This window comes from Monodon monoceros, unplaced genomic scaffold (genome assembly GCF_005190385.1).
Source record: "Monodon monoceros isolate NGI ecotype Baffin Bay Population unplaced genomic scaffold, NGI_Narwhal_1 Super_Scaffold_7, whole genome shotgun sequence".
Taxonomy (NCBI): Eukaryota; Metazoa; Chordata; class Mammalia; order Artiodactyla; family Monodontidae; genus Monodon; species Monodon monoceros.
Window position 1 is genome coordinate 94,045,597 of NW_021703784.1, and position 25,406 is coordinate 94,071,002.

General features: G+C 38.4%; 1 protein-coding gene across 5 annotated transcripts in view; it reads right to left on the bottom strand.

The window, feature by feature from the left end:
* CKAP5 (cytoskeleton associated protein 5) overlaps positions 1–25,406 on the bottom strand; it is a 106,914-nt gene that overhangs the window by 38,032 nt on the left and 43,476 nt on the right. For all 5 annotated transcript variants that reach the window (XM_029207980.1, XM_029207982.1, XM_029207981.1 and 2 more), the window contains 13 exons: positions 25,154–25,286; positions 24,657–24,757; positions 22,714–22,827; positions 14,192–14,296; positions 11,183–11,272; positions 10,913–11,077; positions 10,287–10,415; positions 9,344–9,526; positions 6,009–6,122; positions 5,609–5,719; positions 4,117–4,209; positions 1,356–1,541; positions 737–831 (listed from right to left, as the gene is read on the bottom strand). In XM_029207980.1, coding sequence (XP_029063813.1) covers positions 737–831; positions 1,356–1,541; positions 4,117–4,209; positions 5,609–5,719; positions 6,009–6,122; positions 9,344–9,526; positions 10,287–10,415; positions 10,913–11,077; positions 11,183–11,272; positions 14,192–14,296; positions 22,714–22,827; positions 24,657–24,757; positions 25,154–25,286 — 1,619 coding nt within the window. The remainder of the gene's footprint in view (positions 1–736; positions 832–1,355; positions 1,542–4,116; positions 4,210–5,608; positions 5,720–6,008; positions 6,123–9,343; positions 9,527–10,286; positions 10,416–10,912; positions 11,078–11,182; positions 11,273–14,191; positions 14,297–22,713; positions 22,828–24,656; positions 24,758–25,153; positions 25,287–25,406) is intronic.

The following is a 25,406-nucleotide window of genomic DNA, read 5'->3' on the forward strand; positions in this document are numbered from 1 at the left end:
AGCCAGGGAAGTCCCATGGGGCCATTATTAAGTAAAATAAGGGTTTCTTGAACAGCAGCACTGCAATACCACAAGGATCAATCTGTAACTGAGGCAGCTACTAAGTGACTGATGGGTGGGATACACTGGACAAAGGAATGATTCATATCCCAGGCAGGACAGAGTGAGATCTCATCATGCTACTCAGAACGGCCCACAGTTTAAAACTTATAAATTGTTTATTTCTGAAATTTTCCATTTAATATTTTTTGACTGCAGTTGACTGTGGGTAACTGAAACTGTGGAAGGTGAAACCACAGATAAGCAGGGGACTACTGTAAACAAATGTAATCAATAGACAAATAACTTTGGGAAAGAGTGGGTTAAACAAGTGTCTCAACTGCAGGACTTCTGAGAGCCTTTAATTTTCCAACGTGCACTATAGATCTCTAAACAAGTGTGATTTTATATAGTATTTTCCAAATGTATTTGACTAGAAATCCTTGGAACTGGCTTTTCTGTGGGACAGTTACAAATACTTGAGGAAAAATAACTTAGAGAACTCTAAGTATTAGTGGATATCAAAATGCAGAAGCACAAGCCAATATAGGCTTTTCAGGAACAAAGGTAGTCTTGTTTAATATAAATTATAGACAATCCAGCTCTGGCTTCTCAGAAATAAGCAGCAATAGCTACAACAAATATAACCACCAGTTAGAGACTGGCAAAACATGCACTTGATTTCTTTCTGACTTACCCAGAAAAACCAAATTCTTTTATTGCATTTGATAGCCAATTCAGAGTTTCTGACTGATTCTTGGGATTCTTCTGTAAGAAAGCCATTGACATAACCTGGAGTGGAAAAACAAACATACAAAAAACCAAAATAGATCTGTGTTTTCTCTCATATTTCTCACAGAAATATAGCTTGACATTAAGGCAGTAGTAGATTAAGCGTGGTTTTCCTGATGCTAACACAACTGCAAGAATGCCTTAGGAATGAAATATTTAATTTACACGAGAAAATGAGGTAAGTGACAGAAGCATTAAAAGCATTCTCACAGTATTGTACATCAACTAATACTTCAATAAAAAAAATTTTTTTAAAAGGCAATCTGGACTGTTTACAACTTTTCATTAGTGGTCACTCTGGATGATAATGTCTTAAGAGAAAATTACTTTCATTCTTAATAGAATATTCTTGACTAAGACAATTTTAATTATCAGGCAACAGTGCAAACTAAAGGTAAAAGTAAAACAGTATCAAAAAAGATTTTACTTGAGAAGAAAAGAACTAAAGTTTAACTAATAACTTTAAATTAAAATTTGGGAAAAAACTGGGAAAACTTGAGGAAAGAGAGCTCTGTGTCACTAACCTGTTCAGCTGTCCATGGCAACATACAAGCTTCTGCTATTGCTGTCATAGCTTCTTTTGCATTGTTCCCACATTTCACATCTCCAATCTTGTCTACAAGGCCATCTAAGACGATCTGAGCTGAAGTTTTGGAAAAATTTCCCTTCTGGGCAATTAAAGCAACTATGTGAAGCTTCATTTGCATCACCTGAACAAGGATAAGTATCAGAAAGTTATGAGTAAGCCAAAGACATTTTTTTTGGCAGGGGTGGGGCGTGCCACGCGGCTTCTGGGATCTTACTTCCCTGACCAGAGATTGAACCAGGCCCTCGGCAGTGAAAGTGCCAAGTCCTAACCACTGGACCGCCAGGGAATTGCCCAAAGACATTTATTTATTTACTTATTTTTATAGCAGCCTGAAGATGTAACAGCTGAGAACATGACCAAACTAAAATCAAACTTTAAACCAAGAAACAAAATAATTTTTATCCTTTAATTGTTATCAATTAATGTAGCTGACAGCTAAGACAGAAAAAAAACCACTCAGTGTTTTAAAATATTAACAAGCAATGTTACCACATGAAGTTTATGAATTGAAAAATATAATTTCTATATTCTCCTTCTCCTATGGTTATCTGCATATAGTACTGAGCATACATCCTGAAATACATAATAAAATGACCATACTAATTCAGAGTTCCTACTAGAGTTGCCCACAAAAAAAATTACAACCCTCGTGTACACACATACACACACACACACACCAGAACTTGAGAGATTTAAAGAATTTGTAGATTTTTAAGTGGAAGAATGGAAGGAACTGTGAAAAACAATTTAAAGATATTAATGTGATGATGGCAGATGTCTGGGACTTCAGACACTTTTGACCAAAAATATTTCCCTTTGCCCTGTTTGAATATTTAAATAACAAGTGTTGGCAAGGAAGTAGAGAAACTGGAACTCTCCTGCACTGCTAGTGCAAAGATAAAATGGTACAGCCACTTTAGAAAACAGTTTGTCAGTTTCTCAAAAAGTTAAACACAGAGTCACCATAAGACCCAGCAATTCTACTTCTAGGTATACACATGTGTTCACACAAAAGTTTGTACGTGAAAGTTCATAGTAGCATTATTCACAATAGCCCCAAAGCAGAAACAATGCAAATGCCCATCAACTTATGAATGGGAAGGGACTTCCCTGGTGGTCCAGTGGTTAAGACTCCGTGCTTCCAATGAAGGGGTCGCGGGATCCCTGGTTGGAGAACTAAGATTCCATATGCTGCGTGACACAGCCAAAGAAAAAACAAAGAACTTATGAATGGGTAAATAAAATGTTGTATATCCATACGATGGAATACTGTTTAGCAATAAAAGACTGTAGGGCTTCCCTGGTGGCGCAGTGGTTGACAGTCCACCTGCTTATGCAGGGGACGTGGGTTCGTGCCCCAGTCCGGGAGGATCCCACATGCCACGGAGCGGCTGGGCCCGTGGGCCATGGCCACTGAGCCTGCATGTCCGGAGACTGTGCTCCACAGCGTAAGAGGCCATGGCCGTGAGAGGCCCGCGTACCGCAAAAAAAAAAACCTGTAGAGTTGATATATGCTACAGTATGGATGAACCTTGAAAACATTATGCTAAGTAAAAGCCAGACACATCATTCTATTTACATGAAATGTCCAGGAGAAGTGATCCATAGAGAGAGAAAGTAGATTAACTGTTGCTAGGGACTGGGGGTGGGGACTTGGGGAGGAATAGAGAGTGACTACTGATGGGTATGGGGCTTCTTTTTGGGGTGATGAAAATACTCTAAAATTAAATAGTGGTAGGAGTTGCTAACTATGTGTATAGACTAAAAACAGCTGCACTGTACCGTTTAAAACAATTTTATACCCTCAGGAAAGTGGTTATAAAGGAAAAAAAGATATAAAATTATCTCTTGTTATGGATCTAATACAAAGAAGGGTATTAGCTCAAATCAGGTGTGCTTCTTTCACCTATCTGAGAAGCTACGTAAGGGGAGTTTTAAAAGTGGTGGTGTGAGGGGAAGAAGGCAGTATCAGAACCTTTTGGCACGGGAAACCTTTGTGGAGCTGGATGGTTTGGATGAGGTTATAACGCAGTGCTAAGGGAACAGTGAGCAAGGAAGCTAAGGTCCTAAACAGAGAATAAGAGGTGGCAAAACAGAAGTAAAGAAGAGACTAGCAGGAAGCCAAAAATAAACCTGATACATTTCAAACTTTTGTTTCCCATCAGCTCTATGTATGTCTAGAGGAGGAGAAGAAAACACTTTTCTCATTTTCCTTCATGTATTACTTTCCTATACCTCCCTTTACACCTACTTTTTAACTAAGTAACGGTACTGCTCAATTTCATCTCTATTATCAGTTAATGAGTTAAACCGATTATGTGGTAATTTTTTATTGGCAATTTAAAGACTACATTTATTTTTTATGCAAAGAAATAAGAAAGCTATCTCATTGTTCATCCCTCCCTATATTCGAGGTCTTCCAGGTCTAAATAATGAGAAAAATGCATACATATGAATTAACAAACAATAAGTATTTGTATATATATAAACTCCTAAATGCACAAAGTTAGAGTTATGTGTTTAATCAAAATGCACACATTCCACTGTTCATTTAAAATTACATGACACATTGGCTGAGTGATTTTAAAAAAAAGAACAAGCTAAAAATTACCAAACTATACCTCTCTAATACACCATAGGATGATGTAATGAAAATTACTTCAATAAAAGACATTAAATCTCTAATTTAAATATACCTGAAAATTAGTTTCTTTCCATCCAGGTTTCTTGGCCAGCATCCTCACTAATGCCTGGCATGGCATTTCAGTTCGGTCCATTAGTTCAACAGCCTTGAAGTAAAACAAGATAGTAGGAGAGTTAAGGGATTAATGATTAGTTCCAAGGGAACAGTATATACCAAATCAATTACGTGTTTACCTTTGAAGGAGTGAGGGGAATAGAAATGAGGAGGGTCACAGAGAGAGCTTGTTTACTTTCTGTTATAATACTTTGTTTCTTAAGTTGGATGTTTGGTATATGGTTGTTATAGTGATGCCACTGAAACTCTTTTTTTCACATTTCAGGAATTCATAAATAATTTGCCCCAAAGAAAGTAACAGTAACAGTTTTAATTTGCCCAGTGTATGGCTGAAATTGCTTATACATATTTTGACTTATTCGATTTTCCTAAAAACATAGCAAAGTAGAGTAGGTTAGAAGCATTTAAGTACAGGTTTCAAAGAAGCACACCTCAGGGCTAAGCTTGAGTGGCGGATGCAGGACTGGAAGCCAGGACTCCTGGCTCAAGTCGCAGCATTCTTGCAGTTTCTCCGCACCCCTCCTCATTAGAATCAAAGAGTGTGTGCCAAAATAAACCACCATGCTCCTGTCCAACACAGATTTTTTTTAAAGAAGCTTCTCATACCAAGTGATAATGTCTATTCTTCTGAGAATCATGACAACAAAGAGGGAAACATAAAATGGATGAGGGGTGCTTTACGTGAGGAGATCTGTTTGCCTAGTAAGTTTAATACCATAATATTAAAATTCAGGGACTTCCCTGGTGGCACAGTGGTTAAGAGTCTGCCTGCCAATGCAGGGGACATGGGTTCGATCCCTGGTCTGGGAAGATCCCTGGTCTGCCACGGAGCAACTAAGCCCGTGCGCCCCAACTACTGATGCCTGCGCGCCCTAGAGCCCACGTGCCACAACTACTAAAGCCTGCACGCTCCAGGGCCTGCATGCTGCAACTACTGAACCCACGTGCTTCAACTACTGAAGCCCGTGTGCCTAGAGCCCGTGCTCTGCAACAAGAGAAGCCACTGCAATGAGAAGCCCGCGCACCTCAATGAAGAGTAGCCCCTGCTCACCACAACTAGAGAAAGCCTGAGCACAGCAACAAAGACCCAACACAGCCCCAACACAGCCAAAAAAAAAAAAAAAAAAAAAAAATTAATTAAAAATAAAATAAAATTCACGTAAGCCTTATAATTCAGAATAAACCTAATTTTCTTGAGTATGCATCACTTAGGTTATGAGCTGATAGAAGCCACAGAAAGCAGATGTTGAAAGATAAATACGAAACAGCTAAAAAGCAAATAAAAACCCCACCTCATCTTTAGTTAACACCCTGCAGACATGTTCACTGGTTATAAAATACAGCAATTAGGACTAGTCCTTCATTTATCAATTCATCACTTCTGTATGATGTAATTTTCTTTCACATTCAACACATCCCTGTGCACCCACCTTTTGGAACTCTTCCATACAGGCCAGCCTTTCCTTCCAGTTACTGCTGTCTAGAAGCTGTATACAGGTAGCAGGAAGGACAGCTGAAGCTTTTTCTTCACATACTTCTATCTGTAAGATACAAAACATTAACATTAATAATTGCTTAACGAAACAGATGGCAATAATGTAAGAATACCCCGGCCAAAACTACAAGAACACTCCCATACGTGTGTTTTAGTATCTGAGGATTCTATTATACTACTGTAAAGGGGAAGTTTGTCCAAGGCACAGTTTCAATAAACTAAAAAGACATCCATTAACTATACGTTACAGAACTCAGAAAAGAAAGAACCTGAACCTCCTCATAGGCAACGACTTTCCGTGGTTTTGAGTTTGAGGCATACTGTATAATACTGACCGAGAGCTCAGGCTCCACTATTTCTTTAGTCTCCAACCCTTTCTTGTTCTTGGTTCCAGTGCTCCCTGCGCCTCCTAGTGCAGCTGGTTTCCCCTTCTTCGGTGGCCCGCCAGGCTAAAAGCAAACAGAAAAATATTAAACCACTTAAGGATTTAGAATAGTGATTCTTAGACATTTTGGGGTTAGAGACTCCTCAAAAATTTGATTAAAATGAGGGATCACTCAACCAACAGCGACAACAAAAAGACCCATATTTTTTGTGCCCACAGAATTTAGCAATTTCAAGGGCAGACAGACCTCCTGAAGATCATTCATGGGGAATCTGTAGAAGCTGTGTATTAAGAACCTCTAGGGCTTCCCTGGTGGCGCAGTGGTTAAGAATCCGCCTGCCAATGCAGGGGACATGGGTTCGAGCCCTGGTCCGGGAAGATCCCACATGCCGCGGAGCAACTAAGCCTGTGTACCACAACTACTGAAGCCCACATGCCTAGAGCCCATGCTCCACTACAAGAGAAACCACCGCAATGAGAAGCCCGAGCACCACAACGAAGACAACAGCAACTAGAGAAAAGTCCACGAGCAGCAACGAAGACCAAACACAGCCAAAAATAAATTAAAAAAAAAAAAAGAACCTCTAATTCAAAATGAGATAATGAGATAAATGAAATAAAAACGATGAACTGGATTTATGCTACATTTACAGATTAATTTGAGAATTAATGTTTGATGCCTTTAAATGCCTCTAGATCCTTCCTACACTAGTAAAGGGCAGTTTTTGAGTTATAACATTTACTCACTATTTAACCACAAAGTACTCACTATTTAACCACAAAGTTACTCCAAGTAACATGAGAATATGTTATTACTCACTGTAGAACTATCTAATTTGTGAAGGAAAAGAGGTGTTACGCCAATTTCAGTGAGTGCTCTAGTTATGTTGAAGATGGCCATCTCACTGAATATTTTTTATTGTTTTATTAGTTTTCCAGTTGACTTGCTTGGGTTTTCCAAGAATATGATCATATAATCTATAAAAATGATATACTTAATCATATCAAAGTATCCATCCATTTCTATATGGTTAAGAATTTTTATCAAGAAGACATGCTGAAATTTATTATATTCCTTTTCAGTGTCTGAAATTAGACTTCTTTTGATCTATAAATTCAGTAATTTTTCTAATATCAAACTATCCTTGCAATCCTGGAATAAACTTCAGTTGCTCATACTTTCTATTGTACCCACTGGATTCTATCTGCTAATATTCTATTTAAATATCTTGATTTAAATTTATGTCACCCCCAGTTTTGAAAGGTCACAAGAAAATTGCCGTTTATCATAAGGTATACAGCGAAGGGCAGTAACTTTAATATGGCAGCACACATCACTGTCCACATCATTCCTTCTACCTATTTTGGATATTTGTTAAGCAATGCCCAAACCTAAAAAGAAGAGATAAAATGACAGAGGACCAATTTAGTCTTGAACATCCAGAGCTGTTCAGAAACCACTGTTATCTTGAACATATTCTGAGCTTTTAAGGTGGGGTTAGCAAAGCTAAGATGCTGGTTTTTAATCCAATGGAAACCTCTAACACTTGCCAGTTCACATTAGCACTATGATTTTATTGGTTCATAATAACTACCCCATGAAGAGAGATTTAATTGTTTTCTCACTGTAAAAATAGAAAACAATTTACTAGAACACCTCTTCTGGATCCTTTCTTGTATATAATAGTACTCTGTTTTATTAATTGAGAGGCACCTCAATTAATAAATCTCCTACTTTTTTTTTTAAACACAGACATACATGTTTATTGGCTTAGTAGGTTTATTAGATGATACTGTCCTACTGATTTTTTCAAAAGAACAAAAGCAGGTCCTTCCCCACCCCACCCACAGCTTATTCTTGGGGGAAGGAAAAGAATCCCTTATAAGAGAAAGCCAGCTAGCATGGAAAGGTTCAGCAAGATAAGAAAAGTTCTTAAGGTGCTGCGCCCAGGTCACTGTCCAGAGAGGTAGGAGCTGGTGAGAAAGGAGAAAATAGCTGCCAACTCCCTGTACTGGAGTACTGAAGAGACAGCATAACATGAAAGTACACAGACTCTGTAGCTAGATACCTGGGTTAAAATTCCAGTTCTGCAACTCTGGTCATTCAACAAATATATGCAGAGTTCCTGCTATATGCCAGAGCCTCTTCTATGCACAAGTGGTCAAGCAGTGACAAGATCTCTATCCTTTAAAGTTTATAATACAGTGTGGGGAGACAGAATAAACAAACAAGTGAATTGTAAGAGCATGTGCAGGACATGTAACCTTGCTGAGCCCTAGTTTCCTTTTCTGGAAAAACAGGGATCACAAAACGCTTATCTCAAGGATTGTTATGATGATTAAATAAGATTATGTAGGTAAAATGCTTCACAAAGTAAAGCTCACTAAATATCAGTTCTCTTCTCCTAACTCCAGGCTGGGGCTCAGGGTGGAAAAGAGAATCAAACTTCTTGCATTTTCAGCAGATAACTTCATGCTTAAGAGAATCCAGTCCAAGAAAAGTGTTCACTGTAAGAATGCCATATTTGCCCTTGGTCATTTCCCCCTCTTCTACACTAGAAAGTGAGACCCTGATGGAACGGAGACTCGGTGCTGCAACTGCAGAGCATTATTAGCAAAATGACCTTATGTTAAGTTAGAAAATGAACTTACGTTATTAATGTTATGTACCTTGCCATACTATTTCATTATTATTTTTAATAAATTTATTTTATTTTATTTATTTTTGGCTGCGTTGGGTCTATTGCTGCACATGGGCTTTCTCTAGTTGCAGCAGGCAGGGGCTACTCTTTGCCGTGGTGTGCAGGCTTCTCTTGTTGCAGAGCACAGGCTCTAGGTGCGCAGGCTTCAGTAGTTGTGGCACGTGGGCTCAGCAGTTATGGCTTGCAGGCTCAGCAGTTGTAGCACACGGGCTTAGTTGCTCTGTGGCATGTGGGATCTTCCCAGACTAGGAATCGAACTCGTGTCCCCTGCATTGGCAGGTGGATTCTTAACCACTGCGCCACCAGGGAAGTCCCTATTTCATTATTTAATGATACTTTCTGATGCCTTAAAATGTACTCCTGTATCTTCATTACCATTTTTATCTCTATATAGGTTTCAAATAACCAAATGTACTATTGGAATATGCTGTCTTCATTAAAAGATGCTCTGCTGTTTTTGAATGTTGTAATGAGTTCATCTCTCAAATGAAATCATATTGAAGAACAACCCTGAACCTGAGATTCAGACCCTACCTTACTAAATTCTAATTTTTAAACCATATTTTCCAAGTCATCTATTAACCTTAGTAGCAGGTGCCTTTTTTAAGGGTCCTGGTTTGGGTGCTGAAATGTCCTTTGTGTCCTTATCTCCTGTAGCCCCCGAAGCAGCAGCTCTTCCCGGCACAGGCTTGAACTCCTTCTTGTCAGCTGCAAGTCCAGCTTTCTTACCATGTACGAGCTCTACTTTTTCTGAACATTCTTTGATCTGGAGAATGAAATTGAGATAGATGTCACTGAGCCTAACTTTGAAACACAATCATTACATTACTTAATAAGTCACTTCTAAACCACAACTACATGAGAATTCAGAGAGAAAAGTTTCCTTTCCAACAAAGATAAATTATCCATATTTTCTTGGCAGTAGATATACATTAATGACGTCTTACATTATATTTCTATGCAAATGAGAATTTACTAAACTTACAATAACCACATTTTTGTAGAAAATGAACTTACGTTTACCGGGGGGGAAGGGGGGAGGGATAAATAGGGAGATTAGGATTGACATATACACACTACTATATATAAAATAGATAACTAATAAGGACCTACTGTATAGCACAGGGAACTCTACTCAATAATCTGTAATGACCTATATGGAAAAAGAATCTAAAAAAGAATGGATATATGTATAACTGATTCACTTTGCTGTACAGCAGAAACTCACACAACATTGTAAATCAACTATACTCCAATGAAAATTAAAAATAAACAAACAATAACCATATTTTTGATGGAAGACATTCATATTTAGAAAGGCAATTTTCCAGATATTAGAAATGAAATTAACTCAAAACATCATTTTTACCTCCTCTACAGATTGGTCACTCAATTTTATTTTTTATAATTTGAAAGATATTTCTACTAATCAAGAAATTCTGATCAAAAGGATACCAGTAAACAAACCCATATTGCACAGAGACAGGACCGCTATCCAATTTCATTACAACCCATTACTAACCTACCTTATCAAGCTTGAGTTTGTCGACATCAGCTAAGAATGGGTTTACTGCTTTCTCACCAACCACCTTCAAAGCAGTACCCAATGCTTCAAATGCAGCATCTCTGACTTCAGGAGCAGAATCATTGATGTGCTATAGTCCGGAAGTAAGCAAGATGATCTTGATACAAGGTTCTTTAGGTATTACTGATTTTAACTCAGACTGATGGTTGTTAGATAAAGAATTTGCTTTTTACAATTCACAGAATCTAAGCTTAGCTTTCTATTTGCCAATTAAGTTACCCTTCCTCTTACCCTCTATCTAAAATGCTTCATACTCAAATGATCTTTAAATACTCTAAACTGGATGCCTGTGCTTGACCAGATCCAGCTGAATATCAGTTTATGGGCCAAATAAGAAATAAAAGTTTTAGTAGTGAAATTATAAAGCTAATTTGTGCTTTTCTTCAAGAACAGGAACATAAATAATACAAGAATTTGGATTCAATTTTCAAAGCTACAGAGGGTCTCTCCTCAAAAGACAATAATCTACAGTCTTAAAGTCAAGTAGTCACTGTACACAATCAGTAGAAAAAAACAAAATCTTGCCTAGGTATAAAATATTTCCTCAATTTCAAAGAGAGTCTATACCTTAAGTAGAGCAGCACAAAAGGGCTTTAGTAAGCTCTTTGGCAGGGTAGAAGCAGTGCAGTGGCGGAAGCTTCTTGCAATAAAAAGAGATGTCTGCTGCTTGATGGTTGGATTTTTATTATCCATTACTGCTAAAACATCCTCACTGATGTTCTGTAGTGTGGTCTTTAGAAAGAAAATGTGGTCAATAAGCTTTTCTCAAATGTAAAGAACAATCAAAATATTACATTGACAAACTTTACTTTAGACAAAACCACAAACTCAACTTACAGTAAGAAAGATTGCATCAATTGCCTCCTGCAGGGCTTGTACCACTTGAGGCTTCTTCTCTTTGAATTTCTCCAAAATGGTTGGTACAACCTTTAAAAGTGAATAGTTGGAATGTATTCGGCAAAAAAAAAAAAGGAATGATGTACTGATATATGCTACAACATGGATGAACTTTGAAAACATTATGCTAAGTGAAAGATGCCAGTCACAAAGGACCACACATGTATTATTCCATTTGTACAAAACTTCAAATCCACAGAAGCAGAAAAGTATATCAGTTGTTGCCAGGGTCTGGGGGAGGGGAGAATGGGGAGTGACTGCTAATGGATATAGGGTTTCTTTTTGGGGTGGTGAAAATGTTCTGGAATTAGATAGTAGTGATGGTAACACGCCCTTATGAATATACTAAAACCACTGAATTACATACTTTAAGACGGTGAATTTTATAGTATGTAAGTTATATCCCAATAAAACTTATTAAAACAATGTTTGCCTCTACCAAAATAAACAAAAAAAGTAAACATCTAAGTTGGATTAAGAAGTCATTTCCTTTCTTGAAGGGCATAAGAATCTTCTGCTGGAACAATCTTATGCCTATACCACCACAGCAATGTTTCTCAACTTTTTTTTGCATCTGTACCTTATATGCAACCTTACAATCATTTTTATCAGTAACAACTCTTAGTGGACAAAATGATTCTCAACTAGGTGGATTTAGGGTAGGGGAACAGGTATAGTATACAATTCTTCCTCCCCACCCAAGATTCTGATAGCCCTCACTTGGACTGAGATGTCTTCTGCCTCTTCACTACACTAAAGAAAAAAGAAACAGTACCAGAAATTATAGGGTTTTTTTTGTTTTTTTTTTTGCAGTACGCGGGCCTCTCACTGTTGGGGCGTCTCCCGTTGCGGAGCACAGGCTCCGGACGCACAGGCTCAGCGGCCATGGCTCACGGGCCCAGCCGCTCCGCGGCATGTGGGATCTTCCTGGACTGGGGCACGAACCCGTGTCCCCTGCATCGGCAGGCGGACTCTCAACCACTGTGCCACCAGGAAAGCCCAGCAATTTTGATCAGAACTGTGTCTTCTTACTCAAGTACTAAGTTTAGATCAGTAAAGTTAGAATTTTTATAATGTTTATTTTATCTTATAAACTATCACTAATTCATTAAATATTTATTGAATATCAAGTATATGTATTGAGTATATGTAGCCAGGCACTGTGCTGGCAGGCAAATTAAAGTTGCTTTTTAAGGCCTAAAATATCTAGCAAAGCTCAATGGCACCTCCCCCAACCCAATTTTTAAAAAAAATTTCATAGAAGTGATACAGATCAGAAGGAATACAGTTTCCATGGAGAAATATAAAAGACTTTTTAATACTAAGAGTTAGTAATAAACCTGAAAATCAATATACTTTTAAAAATTGTTTGTTTTTATTGATGTAACACTGGTTCATAACATTATCTGAGATTCATGTGTACCACATTATAATTCGATTTCTGTATACACTATAGCGTGCTCACCACCAAAAGTCTAGTTTTCATCCGTCACCATACAATTGACTCCCTTTACCCATTTTGCCCCCTGCCAATCAAAAATCAAGACATTTTAATAGCTATAAAGCTAAAGTTCACTTTTATATATATTGCCAAAAAGACAGTTTATAAGTAGCTAAGGAAAATAAAGCTGAACCACACTAACATACTTGATATCAAACACTGTATATGATGTAATTTTAAGGGGAGACAAATACCCCAAACTATAAAGCACTAGAGACATTCTTTAAGCTGCACACCAAAATGTCACAAAGCCAGAATCAGAATTCAAACTAAATGGTCAGGTAATCATCTAACTATAAATTTAGTAAATTAAAATGTACTTTAAAGATTGTTTTCTAGCTTGAAAAATTATAATACAGAAGTATAAAATATTCTAAGTAACACAAAACTGACCAAAAGCTAATCAATACACTTGATACCATACACACACAGAGGTATTATATAATAAGTAATGATTACTATAAAAATAATGATTATAATTTTACTCCAATTTGTGATTTACACGTTTAAGGGTTTTAAAGACCCTTATTTTTATTTCCCTGGTAACAAGCTAGTCATGATTTATTTTTATTTGGTAGTGTCTTATTTTTTTCAGTTGAGTTCTCTGAAATTATTTTTAATGCTATGAGTAAGCAAGCTCCAAATACCATAACTAAGTGAGGTTTGATGTTTGCTTCAATATAAAACTGACACATGACTACAGACTATTAGGAGACTCTCAAAGTCAATCCAGGGAATCAAATGATCAGTGGCTAGCAAGTTAAACCCTAAAGTTCACTACGGTCAATATTCAGGATGCTGAGCCATTTTAAGTAATACAGATGAGATTTAGAGGCCAACTGACAGATGCCAGAATTAAAGAAAACATCGCAATTTGTTAAAACTGTTAGCAAACTTGATTGCTTCCAAATTTATGTTCAACGAATGTCTCTAGACAGAGCTTCTTATAATAAACTGATATATCACCAACAGTGTAACCTATATAAAATGTCTCAAGTATATAAGTAAACCACTTTTTTAAATAGAAAAACACCATAAAATACATTTTATATATTAATCTCACTTCCGGTTTTATATTGCCTTTCCTGCTCTCATTTTTACTCTGTTCTGGTTATCACAAGTTATACTTCATACTGTTTTACTGTATATAATATTTTAAGAGCAAAGCAAGATATAGGTAAATAAGTAATAGGCAAATCAATTGAACTAAGTACTTTAGGTCAAGTGCCTGATTTTCTACATAAAGCTAGTGAATTTAGTTACAACTGACATTTTTATTGAAATGTTGTAAGGAGTTATGCTCAGTATTAACAAAACTTAGTGAGAAATTTACTTTCCCCATATATATAAAGATCTGTGCCAAAAAGCTGTTTTAAAGCATAAAGCAAACTAGCCTGCCATTCTTGATAACGTTGTTGATTTGTATCAAAAAAAGAAGTGTTACTTACGTGTCCTGCATATTGTCCGAATTTCTTCCTTAGCCCAACAGCCAGGCCAGTAAGACATTTTGCTGCCAGAGCCACCAACATGACATTGGTGTCCTTTCCAACAACCTACAAAGGGTGGAAAGAAAGGAAAACAAAAGAGTCACAGCCCCATAGAAGGGAACTGAAAATTTATTCTTAAAAGAACTCTGAAAGCTATTATGTAATGAATAGCCAACTTTGTTTCCTACAAAAGAGGAAAGATTCTTCCTTGACAATATCAAATTTGGGAGCTTCCCTTCATTATGTTTAGTCTCCTATCTTAAAGTTCTACCGGTAAAATATACATAAAACCAGGTCAAATCGCTAACTCTCCATTTGTGGTAGTATGGGCTGTCAGCATTGCACAACTGTGCAGGAGGTGACTCTGATAATGGCAGAGAAGCTGGAGGCCTGCTGACTTTGCTTTGGGGCAGGGAAAGCCAAAAGACAGTGTATCTCCAAAAGACACCACAGAGTAGCAGCTCTAAAATTTATATCCAAGAAACACCAGTAGAAACTGTTGTAGGTACCTTCAAGAAGCTGATGGGATGTAAACTATTATATATAGGATGGATAAATAACAAGGTCCTACTGTATAGCACAGGGAACTATACTATATTCAATATCCTGTGATAAACCATAATGGAAAAGAATATTAAAAAAAAGAATGTCTATATGTGTATAACTGAGTCACTTTGCTGTACAGCAGAGATTGGCACCGCACTGTAAATCAACTATACTTCAATAAAAAAATTAAATAAAAAAAAAAAGAAGCTGATGTGGACTCTAAATTGCAAATGCCATTGCAACCATTCCTCTGAGGGAGCTTCTGGCCTTGCAGCTGCCATTTTAGTTATGTAGTGATCATCAGACTTGTATTCAGAGTCTCTCAGCAGAGTCTCCTCCAGCAATGTTTATACTACCACCCTCCGATAGCATACCCTACAAGGCCCAGAACTTATCAAAAGTCATAGGTAGCAGCTGCATTTGTGTCAATCTAGCAAGACAGTGACTATGCCTCAGTTCCTTCCTAATAAGATTTTACTTTGGTATACTGCTCAAGTTAGCTGGTGTTAAAAAGCTGCTTTACTTTTAAGCGCTCCCAAACCCTTGTTTTTTCACTCTTTTCCCAGGTAGAAGTAATGCTTCCATTCTATTTTGGACTTTATCCCTAAGATCTGGTATTTCATAAGCAGAACACTTAATTCCAGATTCCCTGAATTAAAGAACCCCTAATGCATAGCATTCAACGAAGTTCTATTTGGCACCTACATATATTCCCTAAGTGCTGAGGAGTAAGGGTTAAAAGACTAACATTTATTAAAAACAACTTAAAAAACTAAAAACAAAACTACCATATGACCCAGCAATCCCATTACTGGGTATATACCCAAAGAAAACCATAATTCAAAAAGACACATGCACCCCAATGTTCACAGCAGCACTAATTACAATAGCCAGGACATGGAAGCAACCTAAATGTCCATCAGCAGAGGAATGGATAAAGAAAATGTGGTATACACACACACACACACACACACACACACACACACACACACACACACAATGGAATATTACTCAGCCATAAAAAGGAACAAAATTGAATCATTTGTAGAGACATGGATGGACACAGAGAGAGTCATACAGAGTAAAGTAAGCCAGAAAGAGAAAAACAAATATTGTGTATTAACGCATACATGTGGAATCTAGAAAAATGGTACAGATGATCTTATCTGCAAAGCAGAAATAGGGACACAGATGTAGAAAACAAATGTATGGATACCAAGGGGGAAGGTGGGGTGGGGAGGGAGGAACTGGGAGATTGGGATTGACACATATACACTATTGATACTATATATAAAATAGATAACTAATGAGAATATACTGTATAGCACAGGGAACTCTACTTAATGCACTGCGGTGAACTAAATGGGAAAGAAATCCAAAAAAGAGGGGATATATGTATATGTATAGCTGATTCATTTTGCTGTACAGTAGAAACTAACACAACATTGTAAGGCAACTATACCCCAATAAAAATTTTAAAACATTAGATGCCATAATTTTATAGGTGCTTTATAATCCTTATTTTAATTTTCACTCAAACCCTATAAAGCAGGTACTATTACTATCTCAATTTTGTGGATTTCAAAAATTAAATAGAGGACTTCCCTGGTGACGCAGTGGTTAAGAATCCGCCTGCCAATGCAGGGGACACGAGTTCAAGCCCTGGTCCAGGAAGATCCCACATGCCACGGAGCAACTAAGCCCGTGAGCCACACCTACTGAGCCTGTGCGCCACAACTACTGAAACCTACGTGCCTAAAGCCTGTGCTCCATAACAAGAAGCCACCGCACTGAGAAGGCTGCACTGCAATGAACAGTAGCCCCAGCTCGCCGCGACTAGAGAAAGACTGCGTGCAGCAACGAAGACCCAACAAAGGCAAAAATAAATAAATTTATTTAAAAAAAATAAATAGAGATTAACATGCTCAAGGTCACAGAGCTAGCAAATGGCAGTGCTGTGATTCAAACCTAGGTCTGCTTTGACTCCAAAGCTTTTGCTCTCTTTACTAAAGCATATTCTCCCTGTAAACTCATGGCAAATTCATTTTCCTTATGGGAAGATGAGATCAGGGTCCTAATAAACATTTTGTTAAATCTGTAATTACTATAAATCTATGGAGTAAAAATTCTATTCAGTTTTGTATTGAACACATTATTGGTATTTGTAAACGTCTGGATTATTTTTCCTTACCAAAGCATCTCAGGTATTATTTACATGCTAGACTTTATATTTAACGTCTAAATGTATATTCTAGGAATGGTCATCAAAAACATGCCAGGCCCCATTCCAAGAGGTCCTAGTTCAATGAATTTGTGATGGGATTTGGATATCAGTATTTTAATATAGCTCAAAAGGTGATTTTTGTTTTACTGCCCCAGTTAAAGGCCATCATTCAATCCCATCCTTAAGAGACTACCTCTAGGGCTCCCCTGGTGGTGCAGTGGTTGAGAGTCCGCCTGCCGATGCAGGGGACACGGGTTTGTACCCCGGTCTGGGAAGATCCCACATGCTGCGGAGCGGCTGGGCCCGTGAGCCATGGCTGCTGAGCCTGCGCGTCCGGAGCCTGTGCTCTGCAACGGGAGAGGCCACAACAGTGAGAGGCCCGCGTACCGCAAAAAAAAAAAAGAGAGACTACCTCTAGAGACTCCCCTGGTGGCGCAGTGGTTAAGAATCTGGCTGCCAATATAGGGGACATGGGTTTGAGCCCTGGTCTGGGAAGATCCCACATGCCGTGGAGCAACTATGCCTGTGCACCGCAACTACTGAGCTTGTGCTCTAGAGCCCGAGAGCCACAACTACTGAGCCCGCGTGCTGCAACTACTGAAGCCCGCTACAGCCTGTGCTGTAGCAAGAGAAGCTACCGCAATGAGAAGCCCGCGCACCGCAAGAAGAGTAGCCCGACTGCCACAACTAGAGAAAGGCTGTGCACAGCAACGATGACCCAACGCAGCCAAAAATAAATTTAAAAATTTTTAAAAAAGAAGACGTTCTTAATTAAAAAAAAAAAGAGAGAGAGACTACCTCTAAAGTTACCATTAGCTCAATAACCAGTGGAAGGTGAATCTCAGACACTGATGATCCTAATGTAAAGTTTTGAAGAGGATCTTGTGAACCTATTATAGTTCAGGATGTAATAGAAGATTGAATGAATTTATTGGTGAGCGATGAACCAGGCATCTATTACAATATCTGCCTATTAACACTCACTGTCACACATCTCAGTTTGATTAAACAAGTTGTTCTTAACTGGGAAATGGGAGTGGTGGGGGGACTTCCCTGGTGGTCCAATGGTTAAGACTCCGCACTCCCAATGCAGGGGGCACGGGTTCCTAAGATCCTGCATGCCATGCCGTGTGGCCAAAACAAGCAAACAAACAAACAAAAAACAAAACGGGAGTGGGGAATATGGAAAAGTGTTTATTTTTAAGAAAAACAGTGTATGTGGGAGGACTCTATTCCAGCATTGAGGAAAAACTCAGCAACTCTGTTCTAGAGCTGGGAATGAAAGCTTTAGCTCACAATGTTAATTTAACCTAAATAATGGGAAATATTCTGTAATTAAAAGCGCTGTCACTTCTCCCATAAATCTAGGCCTACAATGTGATTTTAAGTAATAATTAGTATTTAACTTTAACTAGTAGTGTAAGCGACTAAACAGTAATCAAAACAAAAACACTGTTGACCAAACAAACAAACCAAAAACCCATCATGATTGTGTTTAGAAAACTATAATGAATACAAGAAAAAGAAAGACCAAGAAAGACCAAGTGAAAAAGTGTTAATAACACAGAGAAAGTCAATGGAGATTATATAATAAAACACCTTGAAAACCCACATCTTAAAGATGAAAATATATATATATATACCAACCAATATCCATAGGTAACTGACAAAGTCAAAGAACCTATCTGAGGGGTGGGAGGGAGGGAGAAAAGGAATCTTATAAAGAACTATAACCCGTGAGAACAAGAAAGCCATCAAAATATGCTAGGTCAGGTGACAACTTAGAAGAAGACAGTTTATGAAATAACTTCAGGAATATCATAAGGAATTTCAAAATGAATAGTTTTTTACTATTTGCACTAAAGGGTAAAATTGGGAAATTAGTAAGATTACTTCATAAAGACACTAGAGAGCAGAAACTATTTACGGAAGGAAGAGGGATGGGTCTACAAAGACCAACACAGGTGAATATAATATGAATATGGTGTGGAGAGCGGGTGGGGGAAGGAAGGATTGGGAGTTTGGGATTAGTAGATACAAATTAGTATATATAGGATGGATAAACAACAAGGTCCTACTGTATAGCACGGGAAACTATATTCCATTTCCTGGGATAAACCATAATGGAAAAGAATATGAAAAAGAATATATATAGGGCTTCCCTGGTGGCACAGTGGTTAAGAACCCACCTGCCAATGCAGGGGACACAAGTTCGAAACCTGGTCTGGGAAGATCTCATATGCCTTGGAGCAACTAAGCCCGTGCGCCACAACTACTGAGCCCTCATGCTACAACTACTGAAGCCTGAGGGCCTAGAGCCCGTGCTCCACAACAAGAGAAGCCATCGCAATGAGAAGCACATGCATCGCAACGAAGAGTAGCCCCCGCTTACCACAACTAGAGAAAGCCCACGCACAGCAACGAAGACTCAACACAGCCAATAAATAAATAAATAAAAATAAAAAAAACAGGGCTTCCCTGGTGGGGCAGTGGTTGAGAGTCCGCCTGCAGATGCGGGGGACACGGGTTCGTGCCCCGGTCCGGGAAGATCCCACATGCCATGGAGCACCTGGGCCCGTGAGCCATGGCCGCTGAGCCTGCGTGTCCAGAGCCTGTGCTCCACAACGGGAGAGGCCACAACAGTGAGAGGCCCGTGTACCGCAATAGATAAATAAATAAATAAATAATTAAAAAACATAAAAACAGTAAACTGATTTAAAAAACCAAAACAAAATGTTGGATTTCCCTGGAGGCACAGTGGTTAAGAATCCGCCTGCCAATGCAGGGGACATGGCTTTGATCCCTGGTCCTGGAAGCTCCCACATGCCGCAGAACAACTAAGCCCATGCACCACAACAACTGAGCCTGCGCTTTAGAGCACACGAGCCACAACTACTGAAGCCCGTGTGCCACAACTACTGAAGCCCATGCTCCTAGAGCTCGTGCTCTGCAACGAGAAGCCACCTCCATGGGAAGCACATGCACCGCAACGAAGAGTAGCCCCTACTCGTTGCAACTAGAGAAAGCCAGCACGCAGCAATGAAGACCCAACACAGCCAAAAATAAAAAAACAAACAAAAAACCAAAAAACCCCCACAAAATGTCATGTTAATTTACATTGACATTAACTTTTCATTGTTTTAAATATTTTAGCCGCAAAATTAAGTTTCTTTTTACTTGTTTGTTGCCTTTGATTGGTTGCCCCACTCCACCATGTAAAGAGAGAAAGTGCCTCCTGCTACCCTAAGATCTCACAGAAATCCACTGTCTATGTCTACCCAAATATAAAGACCCATAATCTTCTCTGTATAGAATACAGACAGAGCTTATATTCATAGTCACAATGCCAATGGAAATCACAGAACAGTCTTCATTTGAAAATATAATATCCTAAGAAAATGCACGTAGAGAACATCAACTATTAACATTCCTGATTCCAATTAACATTCCTGATCATTACATAGGGAAAAATAAAAGCTTTTATTTGAGCCATTGAGAATTCAGTGCAATATATGTCTCCATAAGATTCCTGATAAAAATTATATGCTAGAACTTACAGAAAATCTGAAGCTCTCTTCAAGGCCACTAGAATCTCATTTCCCTTACCACCTTCTACCCTTCCTTCTTCCTCCCAGGCTCCAGGTTGGCGAAATGTTTTCCCTAGGGCAATTCCCTTTTAATTACAGTCAGTCCTCCATAACTGCAGATATGGAGGGCCAACAGTATTCATTGTACTATGCCTTTTTATACAAGAAACTTGAACAGATTTAGTATAGGTGGGAGCACCTGGAACACCCCCCCCTCCCCCCACCGGGGATACCAAGAGACGAATGTAGTCTTGCCTGGGTCTTTGGCTCTTCAAGATGGAAGACTGATGAACAACGATTTTGACAAATAATATCCCTGTCTCCAAATCCTACTTAGAGGAAAGCAAAGGAAGGCTGACTGTGAGAAGATATGGTCCATGCTCATTATTTATGGATTTCGTATTTGTGAATTCATCTACACATTAAAATTAACTTATAAGCCCCAAATCAATAATTGAGGCACTTTCCGGGTCACTCACAGACAAGCACAGAGCTAGGAAAAATCTATGTCGCCTGATGTGCACATTCCTAGCTGAGGTGAACAATGCAATACTCTGCCTTCTTCTTTCAGCTCTCATACTGTACCCAAGTATCTTTTTCGTAGTCTATTTACTGCCTTGGTTTTTTGCATTTTTGTGCTTTTGATTGGGGCTTTCACTGTTTAAAATGGCCCCCAAGTGTACTGCTGAAGTGCTGTCTGGTGTTCCTATGTGCAAAAGTGCTGTGATGTCCCTTTCGGAGAAAATAAATGTGTTAGGTAGGCTTTGTTCAGGCACGAGTTATTATTTCTGTTGGCTGTGAGTTCAATGTTAATGGATCAATAATACATACTGAATAAGATGTCTTCAAACAGAATAAAACAAGGTTATGCATTGATCGGTTGATGAAAATGTGACCAGAGGGTTGCAGGACCTTAACGCTGTATCTTCCCTTGGAGCAATGGTTCAGCATTTGCTAATTCAGTGTCTGTGGTGACTTTACAGAACATAAGTACTATGAATAATGAGAATTACTCTTATATACACATATAATTAAAGAGTAACCTCCTCCCCCCACCATGCTAATCCTCTGCAATTTCAGGCTGAAGAAGCAAACAAAACATTTTCATCCTTGCTATATTCAAGAAGATGTCTTCAGGGACTTCCCTGGTGGTGCAGTGGTTAAGAATCTGCCTGCCAAGGCAGGGGACATGGGTTCGAGCCCTGTTCTGGGAAGATCCCACATGCTGCGGCAACTAAGCCTGTGTGCCACAACTACTGAGCCTGCACTCTAAAGCCCATGAGCCACAACTACTGAGCCTGTGTGCCACAACTACTGAAGCCCGTGTGCCTAGAGCCTGCGCTCTATACAACAAGAGAAGCCACCGCAATGAGAATCCTGTGCACTGCAACGAAGAGTAGCCCCCGTTGGCCACAAACTAGAGAAAGCCCACACGCAGCAATGAAGACTCAACGCAGCCACAAATAAATTAAATGAGTAAATTAAAAAAAAAAAAGTTTGTTATTAAGCTCTATAACTACATCCACAATTGTCTGATCTATACTTTCAGACTTTATGAAAAGCCAGTACACACAAAAATATACACCCCAGCATTCAACTTGTTTGGACCTAAGCAATAACAAAGGAGTATTTCCTAAAATATTTCTTTCTTATTTAGTACTTACCTGCTTTATAATTGACCACATATCCCCAGATCCTGCACTTTACATGCTGATATAATACAAGGTGGTATCCCTTGCTATCTAATGAAAAACACTCTTCATATTTAATATTTGTCCCATTAAATAGAGCCAATTTAAAAAGCTCATTCTGTAGAATTATAAAACTAGAATATCTGGTTCTAGATCAGCAAGATTCTCTATTTCTTGACATTTGTACAAGCTACCAAACAGCATATTTAAAGTCAAAGTGATAATAAACAAAGATTGAAAACCAATCCCTCTAAACTAGCCTAGGACAGTCATTTTAAATAACCCTTAAAAAAATGTATGCCTATAATTCAAAAACCATCAATAGTGTTCCCTAAATGGCAATGCAACTGTGGTAAAAAAAGATTGACTGATGAAGAAAAACTCAATGGCCTGGTCTGCTGTTGGGATACCAATGCTGAAACTCCTCACATTTACCTTCTTCAAAGCTTTTACTAAATCTGCATAATCGCCTGCTTCCAGTTTAGGGTTTTTCACTAGTACTTCTACAGCTTCCAGGGCTTCTTTTCTTTCTTGCCATTTTTTTGCCTCCTACAAGACACAATATGAGTCACTTGTAGAACAGAAAATAAGAGCGCAAAATAAAAGTCTATTTCTTGCATGCTACTAATTCAAAGATATATATTTTTTGTTTTCAGAAACTTTCTAAAGCTAGTCAGAAATCAAAATTACAAAACTGTGTATCCAATCAGAATGTTTTGCTCATATACATAAAATTTTGTTTATATATTAAAAGTATTTTTGTAACATTTCATAACCCTAATGTTCTACAATAAGTAAACAGAATGAAATGCCATAGACTTTTCCTTCTCATTTTCTGGGTAAACTTTAAGCAAGTGTTAAACAGAAAACATTAATAGAAAGCATTTCTAGCATATCTCACAGCGGCACATCTACAGGAGAGAGGAATTTCCATATTGATAACATTAGAAAGACCAGAAAAGAACAAACATATAACCAACAACCAATACTGTTCTAATCCTGGATATTAGTTTTCCAGATTGTAGGTATAATGCTAATTTTTTGTTTTGTGGCCATAAACTACAATATGCTTCACTAGAATTCGAATACTCACTATTGGAGAGAACTGGGAATAAAAACAAGATGACAAACCCATCACCCTGAAGGAATTACAATTCAATTCAATTTATCAAATATTTATTTGTTAATCAGAAGATAACAGGATACTGAAGGAGCTGATAGCAGAGGTAGGATGATCTTCAATAAATAACTATCAGGTCATGACGACTGTGACAGGAGAAGTACAAGCTGCTTTGGTAATACAACAAGAGGACTTAGCCCAGTTTAGGCTTTCAGGTACAATCTCCCCCAAGAAGTGATGCTTAAGGTGGGATCTAGACGATGAAGAGTTATTATGAGGTAAATGGGGGGAGAAGAATGTTATAGGCAGAAAGAACAGCATATTAAGGCCTAGAGTTTAGGGGGAAAAAAAAGTTTGGCACATTTGATGCCAGGAGAAATTCAGTATGACTGGAGCATGGAGAGTGAGAGGAATTAGAGATGTGGCTGGAAGGTAAGTGGGGACCTCAGAGGTACCATAAATCACACCTCAATGGCTACAGTATGATTTCAGACATCATCTTAAAACCCATGGAAGCCACTGAAGGATTTTAATGAGGCAATACTATGGGAAGATTTCCATTTTCAAAAATGACACCTCTAATTATATTGTGAAATATGATGGGAAGGAGGCAAGAGCAGACAGGGTATCTTGTAAGAAGATTATAGCAGCATACAAGGCAAGAGCTGATGGTAGTGGCTGGGATAAAACTTTCTCAATTGGGGATAATTTTGTCTCTTGGGGTACATTTGGCAAAGTCTGGAGACATTTTTGACTGCCATGACTTGGAGGAATGGTATTACTAATATCTGATCGGTAAAGACCAGTGATGCTGCTAAACATACAACAACGCCCATGCAATTCCCCAAGCAAAGAAATATCTGGCAAAAAAATGTCAACAGTGCCAAGGTCAAGAAAGCCTGGGGTAGGGGGAAAAAAAAAAAAAAAGAAGTAACCCTGGGGTAGAGAAAGAAATCCTGGGGATGGAGAAAGGGGGATGAATTTGAGAGATATTTAAAGGTAAAAACCAGACAGACAATGAGGAAAAGATATAAGTCAAGAATAATGTTCAGGTTTCTGGCAAGAAGTAAAAAGAAGGACTAAAGTAGGTACATATACAAAGTAGTATGGGAACAAAGAAGAAACAACTGACTCACTTTATTAGGGAAGATATGGGGTGGAAAAGGGTGCACCAGAAAAAGGGCTCAGAAAAGCACTCTAATTATATTCAAATAATTATTTAAAATGAAATAAACGAAAGAAGTCTACCATTACTTACAATTTTGTCATAAAAGTCTTTGGGAAGTTTGGAAAGAATTTCTACTGCTTCCAAAAGCTCATAAGCATCTATCTGTGGTACCTCATCACCATCGTCACCACCTTCCAGGAGGAAAACAAAACAAAACAACCCTTAAAAATGGATGAAATGGGGACTTCCCTGGAAGTCCAGTGGTTAAGACTCGGCCTTCCAATGCAGGGGGTGGGCATGGGTTCAATCCCTGGTCGGGGAGTTAATATCCTGCATGCCACGCAGTGTAGCCAAAAAAAAAAAAAAAAGAAATAGTTTTACTTATTAAACAGTTATCAGCTGTCCTTTCACACCCCTGATGAAATCTTGATACAGGAGGGATCAGAATTATTAATCCTACAAACCACAGGATTGTATGTATTTTATTAAATAGCAATCCTATAAAATGCACCTCGTGAACACAGGTTACTGTGACAGGGCCAGTTCTTGCTAATTTTTATAGAAACCAGCGTTGAAAAGTGGCTTACCTCCCTCAGCATCTCCACCAGCAGACTGCTGCTGTTCCAATTTAGCTTCTAGTTCTTGCTGGGAACGCAAAAACCTACTTGGTTTAGGAGCACCTGTTGGCAGTTTGACCCATTCTTCTTCTAGTTCCTTCAACTGCAAATATCATAAAATATTTTAAAAACATATCTATATCTCTGCCATTAGAGAATATATTTATATTTACTAATAGATCAGAACCCAATTTCTTATTTATGTGGCTCTAATAAGGCAAAC